This window comes from Littorina saxatilis, linkage group LG13 (genome assembly GCF_037325665.1).
Source record: "Littorina saxatilis isolate snail1 linkage group LG13, US_GU_Lsax_2.0, whole genome shotgun sequence".
Taxonomy (NCBI): domain Eukaryota; kingdom Metazoa; phylum Mollusca; class Gastropoda; order Littorinimorpha; family Littorinidae; genus Littorina; species Littorina saxatilis.
This window is the reverse complement of record NC_090257.1, coordinates 26,830,851-26,851,080: the sequence shown is the minus strand read 5'-3', so window position 1 is coordinate 26,851,080 and position 20,230 is coordinate 26,830,851. Positions and strand designations below refer to the sequence as shown.

The 20,230-nt window shown below is 43.8% G+C and overlaps 1 protein-coding gene across 1 annotated transcript in view; it reads left to right on the top strand.

The window, feature by feature from the left end:
* Positions 1-19,560, top strand: part of LOC138945395 (uncharacterized) — a 66,075-nt gene extending 46,515 nt beyond the window's left edge. The window contains exon 9 of the mRNA XM_070316831.1: positions 18,976-19,560. Within this exon, the coding sequence (XP_070172932.1) occupies positions 18,976-19,205 (230 nt within the window). The 3' untranslated portion in view covers positions 19,206-19,560. The remainder of the gene's footprint in view (positions 1-18,975) is intronic.
* Positions 19,561-20,230: the final 670 nt, after the last annotated feature.

Sequence of the window (20,230 nt, the reverse complement as noted above, 5' to 3'; positions counted from 1 at the left end):
ACACTCGCCAGAGGCTCGTGTCTCCCGATGATATTCATCCGCTGGGTCTTGACTGAAATACAAGCCATATAAAAAACCACTCGTGTTGTAACCTATACATATATTCTAATCCTACCGCGAAGTGGATAGCAGACGCGGCACGTCTAATGTGTAAACATGAGGGCTGAGGGGGCACTGATACCATAGGGGGAACTGGGGGGGGGGGGGTTGGGGGTGAGATCCCTGGCCTCAGTGGAGGGGACACCATAGTATGACGGCATAATTGCGACGCAAGTAAAAATTACATATATCACTTCCACATTGATAATTTACTAATTACCAATGACATGTATAAATATCAATGCGGAATTACCTATATAAACGCACAACTATGACTATTTCTAACGTTTGAGGCTGTTATGCAGTCAGGAAAATTATCCAAAAGGAATATTTACTTCTATAACTGCAGCAGAAAGTATCTAATTCAACCCACACAAGTGTTGTTGTTTTTTCAAACATGTAGGTCCACTTCTTGTGGGCGTCAGGTTTGCCTGACTACAGAGAATGCACCAGGGTGTATTTGCCGGTGGTTTTCTCGGATCTTGCTCCTTGTAAAAAACATTTTTCTGCATGATCTAAAAAACAAACAGAAACGGCTACAGGAAATGCACATACATTTATATTATCACAGATATTTGTAACTTCTGGAGATTTTAGTAAATGTTTAATATGTGGATATTACTAAGACTCACAGGTATATTACAATTGTTTGTCTTAACATGTGCTTGTATAAGACATCATGCAATGAAATGAGTAATTTTACTTTTGGTGCTACTATGCTGCCATACATCACTTTGGAGAGTTTCCTCTTTAGTCGGCTGGCCGGCAAAGTTACCAGCGGCAGAGTCCGCGGCTGCCCCCTCACCCTTTCTTTCAAGGCGTACAATTCCTTGCCGTGGCACACCCCTCCCCCTCCCCGGTGAGTAGACATGGAGGGGCAACCGTTAATAGCCACCCCTCCCCCCCCACCCCCACCCCCTCCCCAAACCCGGGCAGAAACACAGAGTGCAAAACGACGCTTCCAGGCAACATCTGCTGCCACTCCACCCCCCCCCACCCCACCGCCACCCCCCCCCCCCCAAACAAAAACCAAAAAAAAAAACCAACAACTACGGCCGATGCATCCCCGCGATCGAATCAGACATCAAATGTCACCGCCATCAGCTGCCCTTGCGCTAACTTACCCCCCCCCCCCGCCCCCACCCCCCCGGGTACCATGTGTTATCAACAGTTTTCTATTATTTCAACGAGTGAGAGAAGACTTGCCAACAGGCCAAAAAGAAACTATGAGAGAGAGATAACTTTATTTTACAAGGATAAAGATTTAAGGGAAAGCGAGAGAGTTCTCGTGATTGTTTTAATTAAAAAACTCATTCATAAAAACTAGAGACTAGGTTTCTGGTCAAAACGAATGATTAATCTGCTGTATCATTCGCTTGTCGGAAAGACAATCGGCCTACGCGCATCTCTCAAATATGACCTTCTCTTGTCTACTGTCTCGGAAGATTTATTCTACTCCCACATAGCACTTCTTTGCACCTCTTATGACTCCTCCGTCCTCTAGAATCCCGTACCCACACCAAATACGAGCTGATTTGGTGAAATAAAGCACATTTCTACTTGCAAAACCCATCGAACAGCCATTTCCGGTGCCCGATCGCAGACATTTTCAGCTTTGAAGGCTATTTACGGGCAAATATCAATCGCTCCCTGACTTTTTATGCATCGAGAAACAAATTTAGTCATCGCTGAATCAGTAGCTTACCTTAAATAACAATACCTAGAAAACAGACACAACTTACCTTCACACGTGTCATGAGCGGCCTTCGACTTCTGTTCGGCCTTTGACCGGTTATCCCCCGTGCAGGTGAAATCGTTAGATTAGGCGGTCACAGGTTCGAATCTCTTTGCAGTCAAAAAAAAATTTCCTCCTAATGTTTCCATATTTTCTTAATTTTCTCAAATCGTTATTTTTGTATTTTATTCATTTAAAATAGTTTCTTGAGTGATGTAATAAAGATCGAATTTGTCAAAGGGTTGCATTATTGTCGAGTACCTCTGAACGATTTCCCAGAAGTCCTCTAGCAGAATTTCCCCTCTTTATTTTTCATTGTCACTCTGCTTGTCCGCCTTTGTCAGATGTCTGCAATTCTGGTTGATATGTTCTTTGTCTAACAATTAGGATATTTTTGTTGCGCTTAGTGTATCGATACAACGTCTTGTACACGGGTCAAAATGTGTGAGTGTAAGGGGTCCATTGTTTTGACTTGAACATGAAGTTCGTGTTTCTCGGAACGTCTGTGACTGACTAGAAACAGTACAGAGACACACGCACTCAATCACTGCGTAAGAAGACAACAAATATCGCGAGGTTTCATTTGTTTGCAAAAAGCATGAATTTGTTACCTTTCATGAAGTAGTTTTGTTTTGTTGTTTACTTTTCAGTTCGTTCCTTTCGGAATTTTGCGAAAAAGTGTCGTTGTCTGGGTCTAGGGAAACGTCAATGAGAGGAGCCGAAGAGTTCCCGAGCGTTTCTATCGGAGTTGCTTTTGATAATCCATGTAACCTTCTTTCTGCAACAATGGACACCGGCGATTTGTTACATGGGTAGCAGTGTTATTTATTCCCCAGCTGGTTGTGAAGGAAAACTCGTGAAAAAGGATAACAAACAGTTTTAGCTTCAAGTTCTTCCGATATGCATTACTTATAAACTGAGCAAAACAATTATTGCACCCATTTACGTACCCCAACTAAAACATTCATTCCCGTGTCATTTCATTCAAACTTTATATGCCATTAAAGGCCTTTACTTGGCTTACTGGCGCACTTTTCGGATCAAAGATTTCTGTTAAAGGTATCACGTGACCGCCGCCGAAGTAAGGGTACCCCCAAAATCGACCTGACAAAAACGTCAGGTACCACTTAAAAAGTAGGCTTAACTTGGCAACTTGTACATATGAGGAGATAGCCCAATCAATTATATGCCCAGAACAGATTGTTTTGTATTGCTATCTTGGACATCTTGCGTATCTCTTGTGTAATGTCATTTCTACTGATGCATGTGTGGAGCGCAAGAGCAGTAGAAAACAAGAGGTCTCTCTCTGTCTCTGTCTCTGTCTCTGTCTGTCTGTCTGTCTGTCTGTCTGTCTGTCTGTCTGTCTCTCTCTCTCTCTCTCTCTCTCTCTCTCTCTCTCTCTCTCTCTCTCTCTCTCTCTCTCACCCACGCTGATAATAACAACCGGTTTTAAAGCCAGCGCCTCTACCGACTGGGCAAACTCCCCACCCAATTTGTTGGGGTCAAGAAGTTTCATGGAGGGCGGGGGGTATGGAGTAACACATAATGTTTTGCTCAGAACATTCCCACCCAAGCAGAGCCGCGCTAGGGGTACGCATTACCGTGAAGTTGGCAGTCAGTGCTACCAAATGTCGTCTGTGTCTACCACTCGGTGGTGACTTAATGTGGGTCTATGTAAGCAGATGCCAGCGCAAGCAATCTGATGCAGAGTCAGGAGGCGGTTTGGTACAAGAGAACCTTAGAGGCCACAGCCTCGGCCGTCTAAGGGATCTGTGTGTCTGGAGGCACATTTGGTTTCTGAGGTTCAAGCGGAGCTGTTGCCTCTGCTCCCAAGTTCCCGTGTCTGGAGGCGTTTTTGGTATGGAAGCAAACCTGTAGGTTGGGGCCTCTGCCTTTCAGGATGCCATGACTACAAAATGTGTGTCTTGGGACACATTTAGCTTAAGATTACCGGCACCTTTGGCCTAGTGGTAAGGCGTCCGCCCCGTGATCGGGAGGTCGTGGGTTCGAACCCCGGCCGGGTCATACCTAAGACTTTAAAATTGGCAATCTAGTGGCTCCGCCTGGCGTCTGGCATTATGGGGTTAGTGCTAGGACTGGTTGGTCCGGTGTCAGAGTAATGTGACTGGGTGAGACATGAAGCCTGTGCTGCGACTTCTGTCTTGTGTGTGGCGCACGTTATATGTCAAAGCAGCACACTAGAACCAGCTCGCAACAGTTGAGGTGAACAGATTGGTGACCAAGACCATCATCGATTTCTCTCCGAGTGATGGGTGGGGGCGGAGAAAGTCTCCCAGACTGAGGGCATTCTCCCTTCTGTAGCGGATGAGACTAGACATCTCAACCTTCAAACACGTGTGTGAGGTGTCCAGTCTTGCCACACTGACAGACTACCTTGTCGCAGTAGATGCGGCTGCTGACCGTGCGCAAGCGACGGAACAGGCTCATGGGTCTCGGGGGGAGTGGGAGGTGGTGCCCTTTCCTAGTGTAGGGGAGGTGTATCCATCCTCTCTCTTCACATGTTTGTGACAGTGTCTGCTCTCTTTCCTCTCTTTTTAGCTTGGCTAGCAGCAGTTTGGCTTCCTGGCAGGAGAGCCGAATGTCTGTCACCGGCATGGTTGACATAGCCGCTGCTTTTGCTGCTCTGTCCGCCATTTATTTCCCCGGATTCCTGTGTGGGATGGCAGCCACATGAGGGAAAAGTCTGTTCCTTTTGTCATAATTTGGTCAACGACATCTACATTGCTCGATCATATTTATACGAATAATCCGGACACAGTCTTAGGTGCCTGTGTATTCGACCGAAGTGTAAGTGATCATAATCCTGTAAGCTGTTCCAAATTGATGCAGTTACCCAAGGCAGAATCAAAAGGTCACATATATATTTCATACAGGTCTTTTAAGCATTTTAATCAAGGTCTCTTCTTTAATGATTTGAATTGTGCACCTTTTGCCTCTGTGCTTAATTATACCGATCCTAACGAGGCACTTGAAGCCTGGTATTCCCTCTTTAACAGCAAAGAAGTTTCAAAAGTCTGGCGCGCCCTGAACACGTTATTAAAAGGCAACTCCTTAAAAAATAGTAGTATTCCTCAGAATATAAAGGCCAACGATTTTAACGATTATGTTTTGTCTGTTGCTGAATCACTGGTAGATTCTCACTCAAAATCTCCAGGTACAGAACCACAATCCTGTTGTAAACGCTTGCAGATGTTCTGTGATGAAAAATTAAGAAATACGGATGTGTTTGTTATTCCGATAATGGCCATCCATGAAGTTGGCCAGTACATAGCACGGTTAGAAAATAAAAAAATCTTCCGGACTTGATGAAATAAATAATAAATTACTAAAATTGTCTACTCCTTGTAGAGTCGCTGACTTATGTTTATAATTTATGTATTCAACATCATTTTTTTCCAAAAGAATTTAAAAAAGCGAAAGTCATACCTTTGCCAAAGAAAAAAGGTTCTCAAGACTTAAATGATTTTAGACCTATATCTTTGTTATCTGTATTATCTAAGCCTTTTGAAAGGCATGTTCAGAAACATCTGGTTACTTATTTGGAGGACCACAACCTTTTGCATCAACTTCAGTCTGGTTTTCGCTCTCAGCATTCATGTAATATTGCCCTTGCCAGATTAACTGATTCGTGGTACTCATCCATTATTAGGTTAGACATTTCTGGGGATGTTTTCTTGGACCTAAAAAAAGCTTTTGACCTCGCGGATCATGAGATCCTTCTAAAGAAATTAAAATGTTATTTGAAAAGTTCTAGCACTGGCCCTTTTTTTTTACTCTTATCTTAGAGAGAGGGTTCAATCTGTATACGTACACGATACGAACTCTTCGCGGGGCATGGTGAAATGTGGAGTGCCACAGGGGTATGTTTTGGGACCTGTATTATTTTGCATGTATATAAATGATTTTCCCCTGTACCTACAGTCTGAATCTATTGAGTTGGAACAGCCCTGCACAAATTCAAGACAAATTGCAACAGAGCCTAAACGATGTTTCTGAGTGGTGTTCTGCAAATCGTATGCTTATTAATCCAGTTAAAACAAAGTCTATGATAATCAGCACTCGCCAAATACATCAACTTTCAGAAATGACTCTGAGTCTGTCCCTAAATGAGCACTCCATTGAGCAAGTAGCTGAGCGCCGTTTACTGTGACTTACTGTTGATAATAATCTCAAATGGCAGACTCACATCAATTGAATCTGCCAAACAATTGCTTACAAGAAAATTGGTGGTCGAGTCTACCCCCATTCCACACAACCGTTCTAGGTCCCGTTCCCGTACCGACCAAGGAACGGTGCGGGCACGGGAGGGATCGGGAGAGAACCGCAATGGAACGTAAATGATCGTTAACGGAACTGCTTTGAACGCTAGGGTCGGTAGGGACGGTTGAGTTTGGGCTGCATGTTCACATTTTTAGCCGTTCCCCTCCCGATCAGAATGAACGGTAATGGAACCTCAACCCATCGGTAACGGAACGCTTGGATCGTTAAAGGAACTTAAAACAACGGTAACGCAACGGCAGCGCTCTCACACACTGAGTTGTCATACCCCTGCACATTCCACACATCCATTCTAGGTCCCGTTCCCGTACCGACCAAGGACGGCTGCCACTATGGTCAGACGCTGCTGAAAGATGTCAAAAACAGCCGTTTGCGCAGCGTTCCGTTGTTGTAGCAGCCGTCCTTGGTTGGTACGGGAACGGGACCTAGAACGGTTGTGTGGAATGGGGGTATCTTTTGACACCGACAAACTGAAGAATGAACAGATATATGAGGTAATAACCGTCTCAATGGTCCAGGCTCAGGAAACAAAGAGTATATATGGCCTGGGGCGATTGTAGATTCCCTTCTTCGTGTCCGATAGACAAGGACAATAAATAGTAGAGCAACCGGCCCCCGTAGCGCAGTGGTTAGCGCATCGGGCTGCGGGCCGGGAGGTCGTGGGTTCGAATCCCATCAGGGTCATGTGGGTTTTTCGGGCTACGGTCGGCTCCTACCCAGAGTGGAAGTGCTATGGTTCCTATGGGAAGGCTGGGATCACACAGCCGAGTGTCATTCACTTAACGAATGCGACTTTGAGGGTGCTCAGGTACTGTATACCTGACCAACACCGCAGGTGCAGCAGTTCTCGGGCCTGGTTGACACCAGGATATATTATGACAGTAAGCGTAGAGTGCTGCCCTGTCACGTAGTCTCAAACCAAATTGGAAATCCAAAGCATCATCATTATAATCATCCTCATCTCATTAATCATCGAAAATATAAATTGTCCTTGCTCTTGTGGCCCTTCATGCCCGGAGCTCTCATGGTGACCTTGGTCTCAGTGTTCCTGTTCGATCCTTCCCTGAATAGTAGCTCTGCTGTCAGTCTTCAACGTGTGATGTTCTGGGAGGTCGACGGAGGGACGTGGTGGCGGTCCGCTCTTTGGAGGGGACGCTCACTCAGTCTGGCTCCGCGACTTAAAGTCAATGTCGTTTGTAGGGGGCATAGTAGGTAGTGGGCTGCGGTCGTTAGCTCGGGACAGACCCACAACTGAACACCGTCGAAGTGACTCAACAGAAGTGCAGTGTCATCTTCCGAGGGTAGCCTACCGCAGCGACCCGACATCCCCCCCTGGAGGGTCTGTAAAATCGACAAGTCTGGCAGCGGAACGAAATTCAGAGGTGGTTGGAGCAGTAAGTGCAGGGACGGGGCGGTGTTAGAGCACAACGGGACAAGGAACACGTGTAAAAAAATAAAATAAAAAAAATAGTAGAGCATAGTGCAATTCCGTGTTGGCATCTTCTCCACCGAAAGCAAGAACCCAAATTCTGAAGACCAAAGTGCTTACCCCACTTCTGACCCGAATCACCCCCCCCCCCTCCTGCTGGCTACACGTGCACTCAAGTTAACACAAGACTGACACCTCTGCTTTGACCTGTGTGCAAGGAGTCGGATGAGAGAGAGAGAGTGAGGAGAGAGAGAGAGAGAGAGAGACGTAAGACGTAAGACATTTTATTGATTACACACACAAGGTTCATTTCAACGGGGAGGGGGGGGGGGGGTCAGTAATACATGCCGTGTGTTTGTATTTATGGACAATCACCCGGTTTTTATCTCTTTCTCTCTAACATATACTCACTCACACGAACGCACGCACGCTCTCACTCTCTCTCTCTCTCACTCTCTTTCTCTTAAACCTAAAGACATATCCAGCGCATGAATTAACAATATCGATAGGTGCAACGACAAACAAGTTTACAGTGCTAACATACATTATCGGCTTTCAATCATGTTCTATCGTTCCACGGCACAAACTCTCTCTCTCTCTCTCTCTCTCTCTCTCTCTCTCTCTCTCTCTCTCTCTCTCTCTCTCTCTCTCTCCCTTTCTCTCTTTCTAACATACAAACATTTCCAGCGCAAAAATCAACAATTTGAATAGGTACAACAACAACACAAGTGTACTACACCAGCATCAGTTATTTGCAATCAAACCTGCTCTAACATTCAACGGCACAAACTATGTATAACACATCGCCGTCTCGTTCACCTGCAGTTCCACATTGGGTAACTAGTCCAAAAAACTTTTTCTTTTTTGAAAAACACTATATAAGAATCTGGCCACATGCACCACTGAATCCCCTTTATCTACAGACATAACACGTATAATACTGTTCGCATCTTCACTCTGGTTTTTTTCTCTTAATATTTTGACATCAAGTCTATAATCACAATATCCTTTGCATACAAACAATACATGTGTCTCGTCTTCCACGTCCTCTCTGCATACAGGGCAAATCAAAAGGCCCGGTACAACGTCAGTTCGATAGCGGCATTTGTGAGTGTTTATGGGTGAAATACCAAATCGAAATTGTATGTACATGCATCTCGAAAACAGCGAAGCTGAATATGGTCTATATATACACTTCAGCGCGAATTTCTTGTTTAAAGAGCGAATAAAATTCAAATCGCTCCGAGTTCATGATGCTGTCGTAACAGTCTTGCTGGAAGCAATCAAACAATCGTTGTCTGAATACTGCTATAAATCGATTCAAATCGCCTACACCTTGTTGCAGCCAGACATCTCCAAAGCCGTACATGCATAACATTTCTTTCAAATAATGAGACCATGTTTTCTTGCCATAACCCTGTAAATGTTTCATCATGTCATATGCTTTCCTTGGGAGTCTTTCGCTTGGCAAATGTAACATTCTCAGCCAATACTTAATACAGCGAACCGACGAAGTGACAGTCATAAAGTGGGTAGCGGCCTAAGTCACCATATACCATCTTGTTTGGTGTTTGTCGTCCTACACACAAAAACTTCTTGCATGCAAACAAATGGGCTTTCTCAAGAGCTTCAAACCTTTGGAATCCCCACAGCTCAGATCCATACATTAAGATCGGGAGGACCTGTGCGTCATATATTTAAAAAAAATACGCTTCTAGGTATGTTGCCTAGCCTCCACAAACATCTTAGGATTTGGCCAGTCCTTATCTTTGCCTTTGAGGCCAGATCGCTGACCATTTGCGTCAATGACAATTTTGTGGTGAAATTTAGCCCCAAGTACTTGTAACTGTTCACAACCTCTATGTCCTCGTTTCCGTACTTCCAGGATTCATTTGCTGCCAAAAATCCTCCTTTTCTAAAAACGATTACCTTTGTCTTATCCAGGTTGACTGTCATGGAAAACTTATCCGTAAACTGTTTTAACACATCAATCTGTTTCTGTAACCCGGCTGCGCTATAGGATATCAAGAGTACATCGTCGGCAAACAGCAATAATTTATGAGAATCTGCATCACGTCAGGTGTTAACTGTATTCCATGTTTACCGTTTTGAAACATTTCAAGTGCCAGTTCATTAATCAGGAATGAAAACAATGTTGGTGAAAGCACAGAACCTTGAGGGACTCCACATGGACAACGGAAAAACTCCGATGGGCCATCGTCGGTGCGAACACAAGACTTCACTCCTCTGTACATACTTTGCAGGATGTTCAACATCTTTCCGCCAACCCCGTGCTTGCGTAATACATTCCATAACATAGCCCTATTGACTGAGTCAAAAGCCTTGTGGAAGTCTACGAAACATATGTAGACCTGTCCAGATCTTTTAAGAAGGTCCCTCTGGACAAAAGCATATAGCACAAACATATTGTCAACAGTAGAGTGGTCTTTTCTGAAGCCACCCTGTTCCTCCTCTATTCTACTGTTGTCTTCCGCCCAGTCAGATAAGCGCCTGTTTAGTATGCTGCCAAACAACTTACCTACTATGCTCAGTAACGTAATGCCTCTGTAGTTATCAGGGTTGTTAATGTCTCCACTTTTGTGAATTGCGAAAATTATCCCACAAGACCACGCAGAAGGGTAAACGCCTGTGTCAAACATTTGGTTAAACAGCTTTACAAGAAACGGCAACAGTTTCGGGCAAGAGTTATTTAACATTCCAGCACAAACGCCATCGTACCCGGGTGACTTGTTTAATTTCAATTTCTTGATACCAATCTCTATCTCATCAGCCGAGATGGGCTCGTCTAGGTAGTCAATGCCGGGTGTGTCCTCGGTCACTTCACAGTGGTCGCTAGCCTGGTTGCCTTCACCACCTAAAATGCACCTGAAGTGGTCCAACCATTCCCTACTACTACAAGATACAACAAGATACAAGAAATGTTATTCTCCTCATCAATACAAGGAAATTTGGTGCCTGCGCCCGCTGATTGATCGCACTTCGTCCCAGAATAACTTTGAATCACTCGCTTTTGAGACCAATGAGTTCAACTTGTCCTTTTTACATTTAGTCAAGTTTTAACTAAATGTTTTAACATAGAGGGGGGAATCGAGACGAGGGTCGTGGTGTATGTGCGTGTGTGTGTGTGTGTGTGTGTGTGTGTGTGTGTGTGTGTGTGTGTGTGTGTGTGTGTCTGTCTGTCTGTCTGTGTGTGTGTGTAGAGCGATTCAGACTAAACTACTGGACCGATCTTTATGAAATTTGACATGAGAGTTTCTGGGAATGATATCCCCGGATGTCTTTTTCTTTTTTTCGATAAATGTCTTTGATGACGTCATATCCGGCTTTTTGTAAAAGTTGAGGTGGCACTGTCACACCCTCATTTTTCAATCAAATTGATTGAAATTTTGGCCAAGCAATCTTCGACAAAGGCCGGACTTCGGTATTGCATTTCAGTTTGGTGGCTTAAAAATTAATTAATGACTTTGGTCATTAAAAATCTGAAAATTGTAAAAAACATTATTTTTTATAAAACGATTCAAACTTATGTTCATCTTATCCTTCATCATTTTCTGATTCCAAAAACATATAAATATGTTATATTTGGATTAAAAACAAGCTCTGAAAATTAAAAATATAAAAATTATGATTAAAATTAAATTTCCGAAATCGTTTTAAAAACTATTTCATCTTATTCCTTGTTGGTTCTTGATTCCAAAAACATATAGATATGATATGTTTGGATTAAAAACACGCTCAGAAAGTTAAAACGAAGAGAGGTACAGTAAAGCGTGCTATGAAGCACAGCGCAACCGCTACCGCGCCAAACAGGCTCGTCACTTTCACTGCCTTTTGCACTAGCGACGGACTACGTTCAGTTTCATTCTGTAAGTTCCACAGCTTGACTAAATGTAGTAATTTCGCCTTACGCGACTTGTTATATTGTTGCCTTTTGTTTGCCAGCAAGAATCTGTACGCCTGTCTACTCTCTACATATAAGTGTCTGGTCGATTCTTTTTTCACTTTACTCCTCGAGTGTTTAAAGAGCCTGTACCGTCTGCGCGTTTTTCTCCTGGTTGTCTTGAATTCGGCATCAAACCATTTACTGTTTCGAGGCCCTATGTACACAGTCCGCTTCATGCACTCCGCGGCCTTGAGCATTCCTCTGTTTAGACAATCTACCGCATCGTCTAACGATATTGCTAACAGTGATGACGCCTGTGAAATATAACTATCAAAGGCGCCATTTCTGATAAATTCCTGAAAAACATATTTCTTTTTGTCGTCCCATATAATCTTATCAACATGTTTCGTTTTTTTCACGCGTTGGTCTTTTCTTTGCAGGTCCTATTGTCAACTTAACTGGCAAATGTTTACCCTCGAAACGTTCTGCCAATTTTAATTCCATATGTTTGTCTTTAAGTTCTCTAGAACACACAAAGTAATCAATTGTGCTACATCCTGTGGAACACACATATGTATATTGGCCTTTTTCGTCACCATTGCAAGAGCCATTAAGCACAGTCAGATCAAACCCTAAACACATCTCTAACAACGCACGACCAAAAGGGTTCACAACTGGATCTTCGGATTGTCTGCAATCATACATATCTGTTGCCACGAATTCTTGTGTGGCCGTTTCGTCTGCTTGTAACTTTGTGTTGAGTCTACCTGTTCTAGCATTAAACTAAAGTCGCCACAAAGGAGGTACCAGCAAGACATATCATATGTTTCTGCGCATTCCAAAAGATTTTGTTCAATCAACTCAATGCCCGAGGCTACTGCTATATGTCCCTGTGCATAGTAAGGTGAGCCGCTCGAACATACGTAAGCGCAGCACAAAATAACATCTTTCTCGGATTGAAAAACTGATTTGTTTATCTTCAACCAGACGGAGTTGTCCTGTATTATGTCTAGTGCAGTGATCGATTTCTCGAGAAAACGTTTAACCATTATCATCACACCTCCACTGCTGCGTCCTTGTTGTGTGAATTTAATTGCCGGACTAAAGAACTGCGCAAAATCTGGGAAACAATCAAGTTGACTAGTAAACTGGAGGAATGTTTCTGTAAAACAGACAATATCAAAATCACTTACGTACTGCACGAAGTCTGCTTCGCATACCTTACTTAGTAACCCCTCCACATTCCAATTTAAGACACGCACGTGTTTTGTGGCTACTGGCGGGGTCACGTCACTTGCTTCCGCCTCCACGTGCGATCCGCGACTCGGGGTGTCCTTGATCCCATTGACACACTTCTCAGCATTGTTACTGTCAAAATTGGCAGGTACAGGCGCCCCACGTCATTGTTTTTGTTGAGTCTTGTCCCTCATCATGTCGTCAATTCGTCCCTGCTTTTGTTGGCCGCTGTAGTACGTTTTGCTTTTCGTACCACCAGCAGTGCTGTTGATGTGTCGTCCCGAACGTAGGCGATGTACCGTTGATTCCTCATCGTTGAGCGGGGGAGGGGGGGGGGAGGGGGGGGGGCGGCAGCTCTGGTGTGACGATCGTGCGATGCACTGCCACGGCCGAAACCGCGGAGGGGCACATTGCCACCACTGGCTCTGCTGCCACCTCCCACGACACTTGGGACGCTGACATCGGGGGTGCCGCTGATGCTGACAGAAACCCTCCCCCTCCCCATTCCCCTGCCACCTGATGAGGGACAGGAGCTGTTGAGTCGTGGTCCACTCCTCGCTGCGCCGACCTCGCCGTCCCTCATCACAGGTGTTGATCTCTGGGTGTTGTCGTCAAAGCTGAGATGGTGGGGGTAGGGAAGGGAACTCTGTGGTATACTCGCCGCTGGTGCCGTTGTGTGGTTCTGCTCCATCATCGCTGAACTGGCCGAATGGGTTGTCCTCGCTGTCGTCGCTCCAGGTCTCGTCGTTCCAGATGTTGTAGTCACTGGCACCAGTCCCTTGGAGTTGGTCGTCAGCTGTGTATGGGTTGTCACCTCTGTCGTTGCTCTTGGTCTCATCGTTCCAGATGTTGTAGTTACTGGCACCAGTCCCTTGGAGTTGGTCGCCAGCTGTGTCACGTCCATTTCCTCTGTGTCCTGGGCCAGTACGTGTGGTTATCATTGGCTTGGTAACAAGTTTGGTGCCCCAGAAGAATGCTGCTTGGCCTTCGTCTCTCAGCTGCTTCAGTCTTCCATGCTGACTCTCTGTGAGGTCGTCATTCATATATGTACCCACCGTTCTTAGCCCCTGTCCGAGATGTCTGTTTGCTGTGAGATTTCGTTTTGTCCCGGTTTTGATGAATCGAGTTAGAATGGGACGTGACCTTGATTGAGTCGTGTCACGCCGACCAAGTCTGTGCGCTGATGCAATGTCGTCCACCGAACACAGGCGCTCTGTTTCGCCGCTGCTAACAGTGATGACACTTAACACAGCTTCGGCACAACCAAGGTTAGATTCACGTCCGTTTCCAGTTTCCGGAATTCCGTAGAATACGATGTTGTCACTCTTTGATTGTATCCGTTGGTATTCTAGTTCTCTTTCGAGGGCTGACACTTTTTCTTGCAAACGCGTTGTTGACTGTTTCACGTTGTTGATGTCTCGCAGTCCCTTTTGTAGCTCGTCTTGGAAAGAGTTAACTTGTACGGTTAATCCACTGACGAGGGAGATAGCAGTCTCCAATCTTTCACCAATTTTCCCAACCGTCTTAATAAGCCTTCTTGTGTCGGAGTCCACAGGCCCAGTACCACCAGCACAAACACCTGTACTGACAACAGGATCGAGTGTGACAAAGTGAGCCTCCGGTTCCATGCAAAAACACACTGGAACCGGTAGCGGTAGCGGTACTGCATCGTAGCTTGCATTTTCACAGTCCCAGATGACCACACAGAGGTAGCTAACATCAAAAATAGTCTATGTGTATCACTGATGGCATAACTGATGTCGGGGAATCTACTGCCAGTACAACTGTTACTCAGTGTAGCCACACAGCGCACTGTCACACAATACGCACACAAATAGGAGGCCCAGCAACAGTGAACAAACAGTGCTCTCAGTGACCACTTTACCTGGAGTGTTTTAGCACGTGCGGGCCCTCTATCATTGTGGATGTAAAAATGAAATCGCCAATAAAACTGACCACAGTCCGATTTCAGGTTTAACTTTGGTATCGACATGGTCAGCAGGCCTTAACACACACGTCAGTGTAAAAGTTATTGTTCCACGTAGTTGATAACAATGCTAATCTGGATCTTTTTTTACGGAGCGATCTGAATTAAGTCCGACTGCCCGGTCCGTGGTCACGTGCACTCAAGTTAACACAAGACTGACACCTCTGCTTTGACCTGTGTGCAAGGAGTCGGATGAGAGAGAGAGAGTGAGGAGAGAGAGAGAGAGAGAGAGAGAGAGAGAGAGAGAGAGAGAGAGAGAGAGAGAGAGAAACAGAAACAGACATAGAAAGATAGAGGCGGAGAGACTCAGAGGGAGACACAAAGACATCCATACAGAGAGAGAAAGAGAGAGAGACAAACAGACAGACAGAAAGACAGACAGATAGACAGAGAGTGACTCGAGACAGAGAAACAGATAAATGAACACCGGGTGAGAGAAAATGACTCGAGAGAGAGAGAGCACATGAGATCGAGAGAGAGACAAAGAGAGAGAGGAGAGAGAGAGAGAGAGAGAGAGAGAGAGAGAGAGAGAGAGACATAGACAGAGACAGACATACAAAGACAGAGGCGGAGAGACTCAGAGGGAGACACAGACAAAGACATGCATACAGAGAGAGACAGAGAAAGAGAGAGAGACAAACAGACAGACAGAAAGACAGACAGATAGACAGAGAGTGACTCGAGACGGAGAACCAGATAAATGAACACCTCATAAATGTCTCATCTCTTTTTTCAAAAAATGTGTCGCATTGATCATAATCCGCCATGAAATTTCAGGAATGTTTATGTGAGCACTTACCATAAGTTTTAAACTTGTTGTGCTCCTTCTTAATGATGTTGTTATATTATCATGTGTCTGTTTACGAATAAAATACTGTTTAAAGGAAATGAACACCGGGTGAGAGAAAATGACTCGAGAGAGAGAGCGCATGAGATCGAGAGAGAGACAAAGAGAGAGAAAGAGATTGAGAGAGTGACAGATACACACACAGACACTGGGCAGAGCGAGGGAGAGACGGAGAGACTTGCATGGAGTGTACGTGACAGGCAGTGTGTGTTGCTATAAACAGACAGACGAGGTGCAGCTCATTTCTAAAACAGCGCAAATGGGACAACAGTGACATAATAATGTTTGAATTCCAAAAAAGCGCAGCTCATTTCCGGAACAACACAGAGGACAAAGTTGGTTTCAACAAAATGGAAGCCGCCAGTTGGTTTCAACAAAATGGAAGCCGCCAGTTGGTTTCAACAAAATGGAAGCCGACAGTGGCGATAGGTCATGTGCTCCTCAATGTCACCTTCCTATGGTAGCGGCCATCAAAAAGTAACTGATCTCGTGAGAACGGTAACAAACGAGTCATGTCACCTCTCCGAATGCATTCGAATAGATAGCCGCTCCTGTTTCTTTTGTCAAAGTTACAAAGCATTATTAGTTTAGACACAAGAAAACTATTTTACAATGCCCACATAAAACCCTATATTGCTATTTCATATGAAACGTGGATTTCCATTGGTCAATTGGGCAAAACTGAGCTCATTGTAAAAGTGATATCGACGACATTTCCGTCGATATCAGTTTTGATATTGACGACCTCTTTATTGCTTCCCCACTTCAAAAACAAAAACACCTAAATTTAAAAACAAACAAATATATATGAAAATGTAATGATCCCAGAATTTAGTTGAGCAAGTGACTAAAGACTTTTTGAAAGAAAAGATATTTTGAAATTCTGAAAAGTACAAGAAAATAGTGAACAAAAAGAAATAATAATCAGAGGGAGGGATATGGAACAGCCTAAACTGAGACAAATACTTTTGTAATTTCTTTACAGTAAATACAAAATGTCCAGAGAATTAGCAATATATCTAACATTGACTGACTGTGTGATGATATCTTCTGCTATTTGTCTGTTTCGACAGTGATATCAAAATCTCGACCTCCAGTCTCGATTTTGATATCACTGTCTCAACAGACCATAGCAGAAGATATCATCACACAGTCCGTCAATATTGGGTAATATTGATTATGCTTCCATAGTATGGGGCGGGTGTAGTGAAGTTCACTTGAAGAAGCTGAACTCGCTCCAGCGTAGAGCTGCTAAACTAGTTCTGCCCAGTCCATCTCTCTCTACAAAGGAAAAGATGAAAAGTATTGGGATGTTAAGCTTAAAGAAGCAGCTTTTGTATAATAAATGTTCATTTATGTATACAGTCGTCTATAAGGACGTCCCAACATATCTTATACAACTCTTCAAATCATCTCCGTCATATTATTCAAACACTTGAAATAACCTTGCCTTGCCAAGGCCCCGCATCGATTTGTTTAAAACTAGTTTTTCTTATTCTGGAGCGTTCCTTTGGAATTCACTAACTGTAAATATTAGGTCATATCTGCCATTATCTTCTTTTAAAAGACAGCTCCGAAAGCACCTCTCTAACGACTAAGTCGGTGTACAATTTGTGCGAGAGTGTGTGTGAGGGTGCGTAAAAGAGAAAGTGTATAGTATGCTTCCACAAGCACACTAATGGTTGTTATACTTTTCCTTACATGATTGTGTTTTATTTGATTTTTGTTATTCTTCATACTTGTTCTTCGTTCCATGTGTGTATTATAGTAGGGACTAGCTGTAAGAAAGGACCATATGGACCTAATGCTATCATCCCTCGGTAATAAAGTTTTTGAGTTCGAGTTCGAGCTCGAGTTCTCTCTCTCTTTCTCTCTCGCTCTCTCTCTCAAACACACACACACACTCTCTCTCTCTCTCTCTCTCTCTCTCTCTCTCTCTCTCTCTCTCTCTCTCTCTCTCTCTCTCTCTCTCTCTCTCTCTCTCTCTCTCTCTCTCTCTCTCTCTTGACAGATCTCCAGCTATTTTTTCAAGCTTTTCGACGCACAGATTCAACCGATGCTGGCATATGGTGCCGAAGTTTGGGGGGTTGAAGCAGACCATACACCTATAGAGAGAGTTCATTTATTCGCACTTAAACGTTTTTTGAATACGAGTATGAGAACACCAAATGCTATGGTCTATGGAGAAACGGGAAGGTACCCCTTGTTTATAAACAGCTTTGTTAAATGGATTCGTTTTTGGCTACGTATATTGAGGATGCCACATCATCGCCTTCCGAGCAAGGCGTATAAAATGCTGAAATATCTCCATGAACAAAATAAGAAAACATGGGCCTCCTCGATCTGTTACACTCTGTACATGTACGGTTTTGATGAAGTATGGGAAAACCAAGGTGTTGGCGATGAGAGGGCGTTCCTAACAGCATTTAAAGAAAGACTTATTTCATCCTACAAGCAAACCTGGCTTGAAAATGTACAAGGAAGTGAACGTTTCTCTCTGTACAGAACCTTCAAATCAACCCTAAGATTATCCAACTATTTAAGTGATTTGAAACATATTAAAGCTAGAAATCTTCTGATTAGACTTAGATTGGGAGTATCTCCTCTGAAAGTGCATCGATTTCGCTTTAATTTAAATGCAACCTCCGCTGATTTATCTTGTCCATTTTGTTGTAGCAGTGTTGAAGTTGAAGTCCACTTTGTTTTAGTATGCCCTAAATATGCTGAGTTAAGAGAATATTATATTCCACGAAAATACACTAGAATCCCATCATTGTTTAAATTAACCATGCTGTTTTCAAACACTAGTAAGCCGCTATTGCTACGTTTTTCTACATTTGTCATGAAGGCGCTTTCCATTCGTAATCCATAATCCGTAAACGAAACAGGGCGATACAAGTAGGATGTTCTTGTTTTTGTTCAATATGTGCATTTGTATGCTGGTGCTTGAGATGTGCTCATCTCCATGAAAAGGGCCCAAGGCCTATATACTCATTAAAATATTCAGACTTCTCTCTCTCTCTCTCTCTCTCTCTCTCTCTCTCTCTCTCTCTCTCTCTCTCTCTCTCTCTCTCTCTCTCTCTCTCTCTCACACACACATACACACACAAATACCCGCACACACACACCGAATTCGAGTTCTCTCTCTCTCTTTCTCTCTCTCTCTCTCAAACACACACACTCTCTCTCTCTCTCTCTCTCTCTCTCTCTCTCTCACACACACATACACACACAAATACCCGCACACACACACACACACACATACACGCACATTCGCACACACTCATACACACACACACACACGCACACACACGCACATTCGCACACACTCATGTACATACAAACACACACACACACATACACACACACACACATACAAACACATACACAGACGCACACACACACACACACTGACCACCCTATGACTGTCCATCCCCAGGTGACAGCCTGTCCTATCACCGTGGTCAACAGTTCTCCACCAAGGACAGGGACCACGACACACGGAACAGCAAGTGTGCACAGCGTTTCCACGGCGCCTGGTGGTACAATAACTGCCACCACTCCAACCTGAACGGTGAATACCACACCAGCAGCGGCGCCGGGGTGATCTGGCACACCTTTGGAGGCCACATCATAAAGTTCACTGAGATGAAGATCAGGCCCATGTAGAGCGACACTACGTGTAGTACTTTCTTTCAAGGCAAACTTAGTCACTACATATAATGAAACGACATTATTTTCAGTGTTTCATTCGTTAACAATTAATTTCCCCTACTTGTTTCTCTTTTTTGGGGCCCGTTTCGAACCACCTCATTACTCACATTATCCTTAGCAGATTATGACTTTATTCAGTTATTCTGCAGAAAAACAGAAATGTTGGAGAAAAACTGTTTGTTTCTGCAGCATTTCTGCATAATGCCATCTTTCGCGAGAGCAACGTTTTTTTCTGCAGTAAAATTGAAATCAAGAATGCTGCAGTAAAACGGTGATGTTGTTTTACTGGAGAAAAACTGTTTACACTTTTTCTTCAGCATTTTGGCATTATTCAGTTATTCTGCAGAAAAACAGAAATGCTGGAGAAAAACTGTCTTTTCTGCAGCATTTCTGCATAATGTCATCTTTCGCCGAAGCAACGGGTTTTTCTGGAGCAAAACATTTAACTGCAGTAAAATTGAAATCAAGAATGCTGCAGTAAAACGGTGCTGTTGTTTTACTGCAGAAAACCTGTTTACACTTTTTCTGCTGCATTTTGTACTGGCTCATTATAATGTTGGAGCACGCGAGCCCCCCTCTGTCGAGAGATGGACTCATCCAGAATTACCAATAGTTGTGCGTGACACGAATGTATTTTGTCTGTCTGACTTCCTTTCCGACGGAACAAACTATTATACTATCCCAGGGGGCGACGAATACAAACGCTACTTTACAAGGTCGTTCGTTTTTCTCCAGAAAAAACTGTCACAGACTATTCTGAAGAAAAAGTTAATCGCAATAATGCTGCAGAAAACCAAGTAAACATTATGCTTCAGAAAAACTGTTTTACTGCAGTAAAAAACGTTGCTTCGGCGAAAGATGACATTATGCAGAAATGCTGCAGAAAAGACAGTTTTTCTCCAGCATTTCGGTTTTTCTCCAGAATAACTAAATTATGTCATAATCCGCCAAGAGCCAGTTCTAAATGCTGCAGAAAAAAT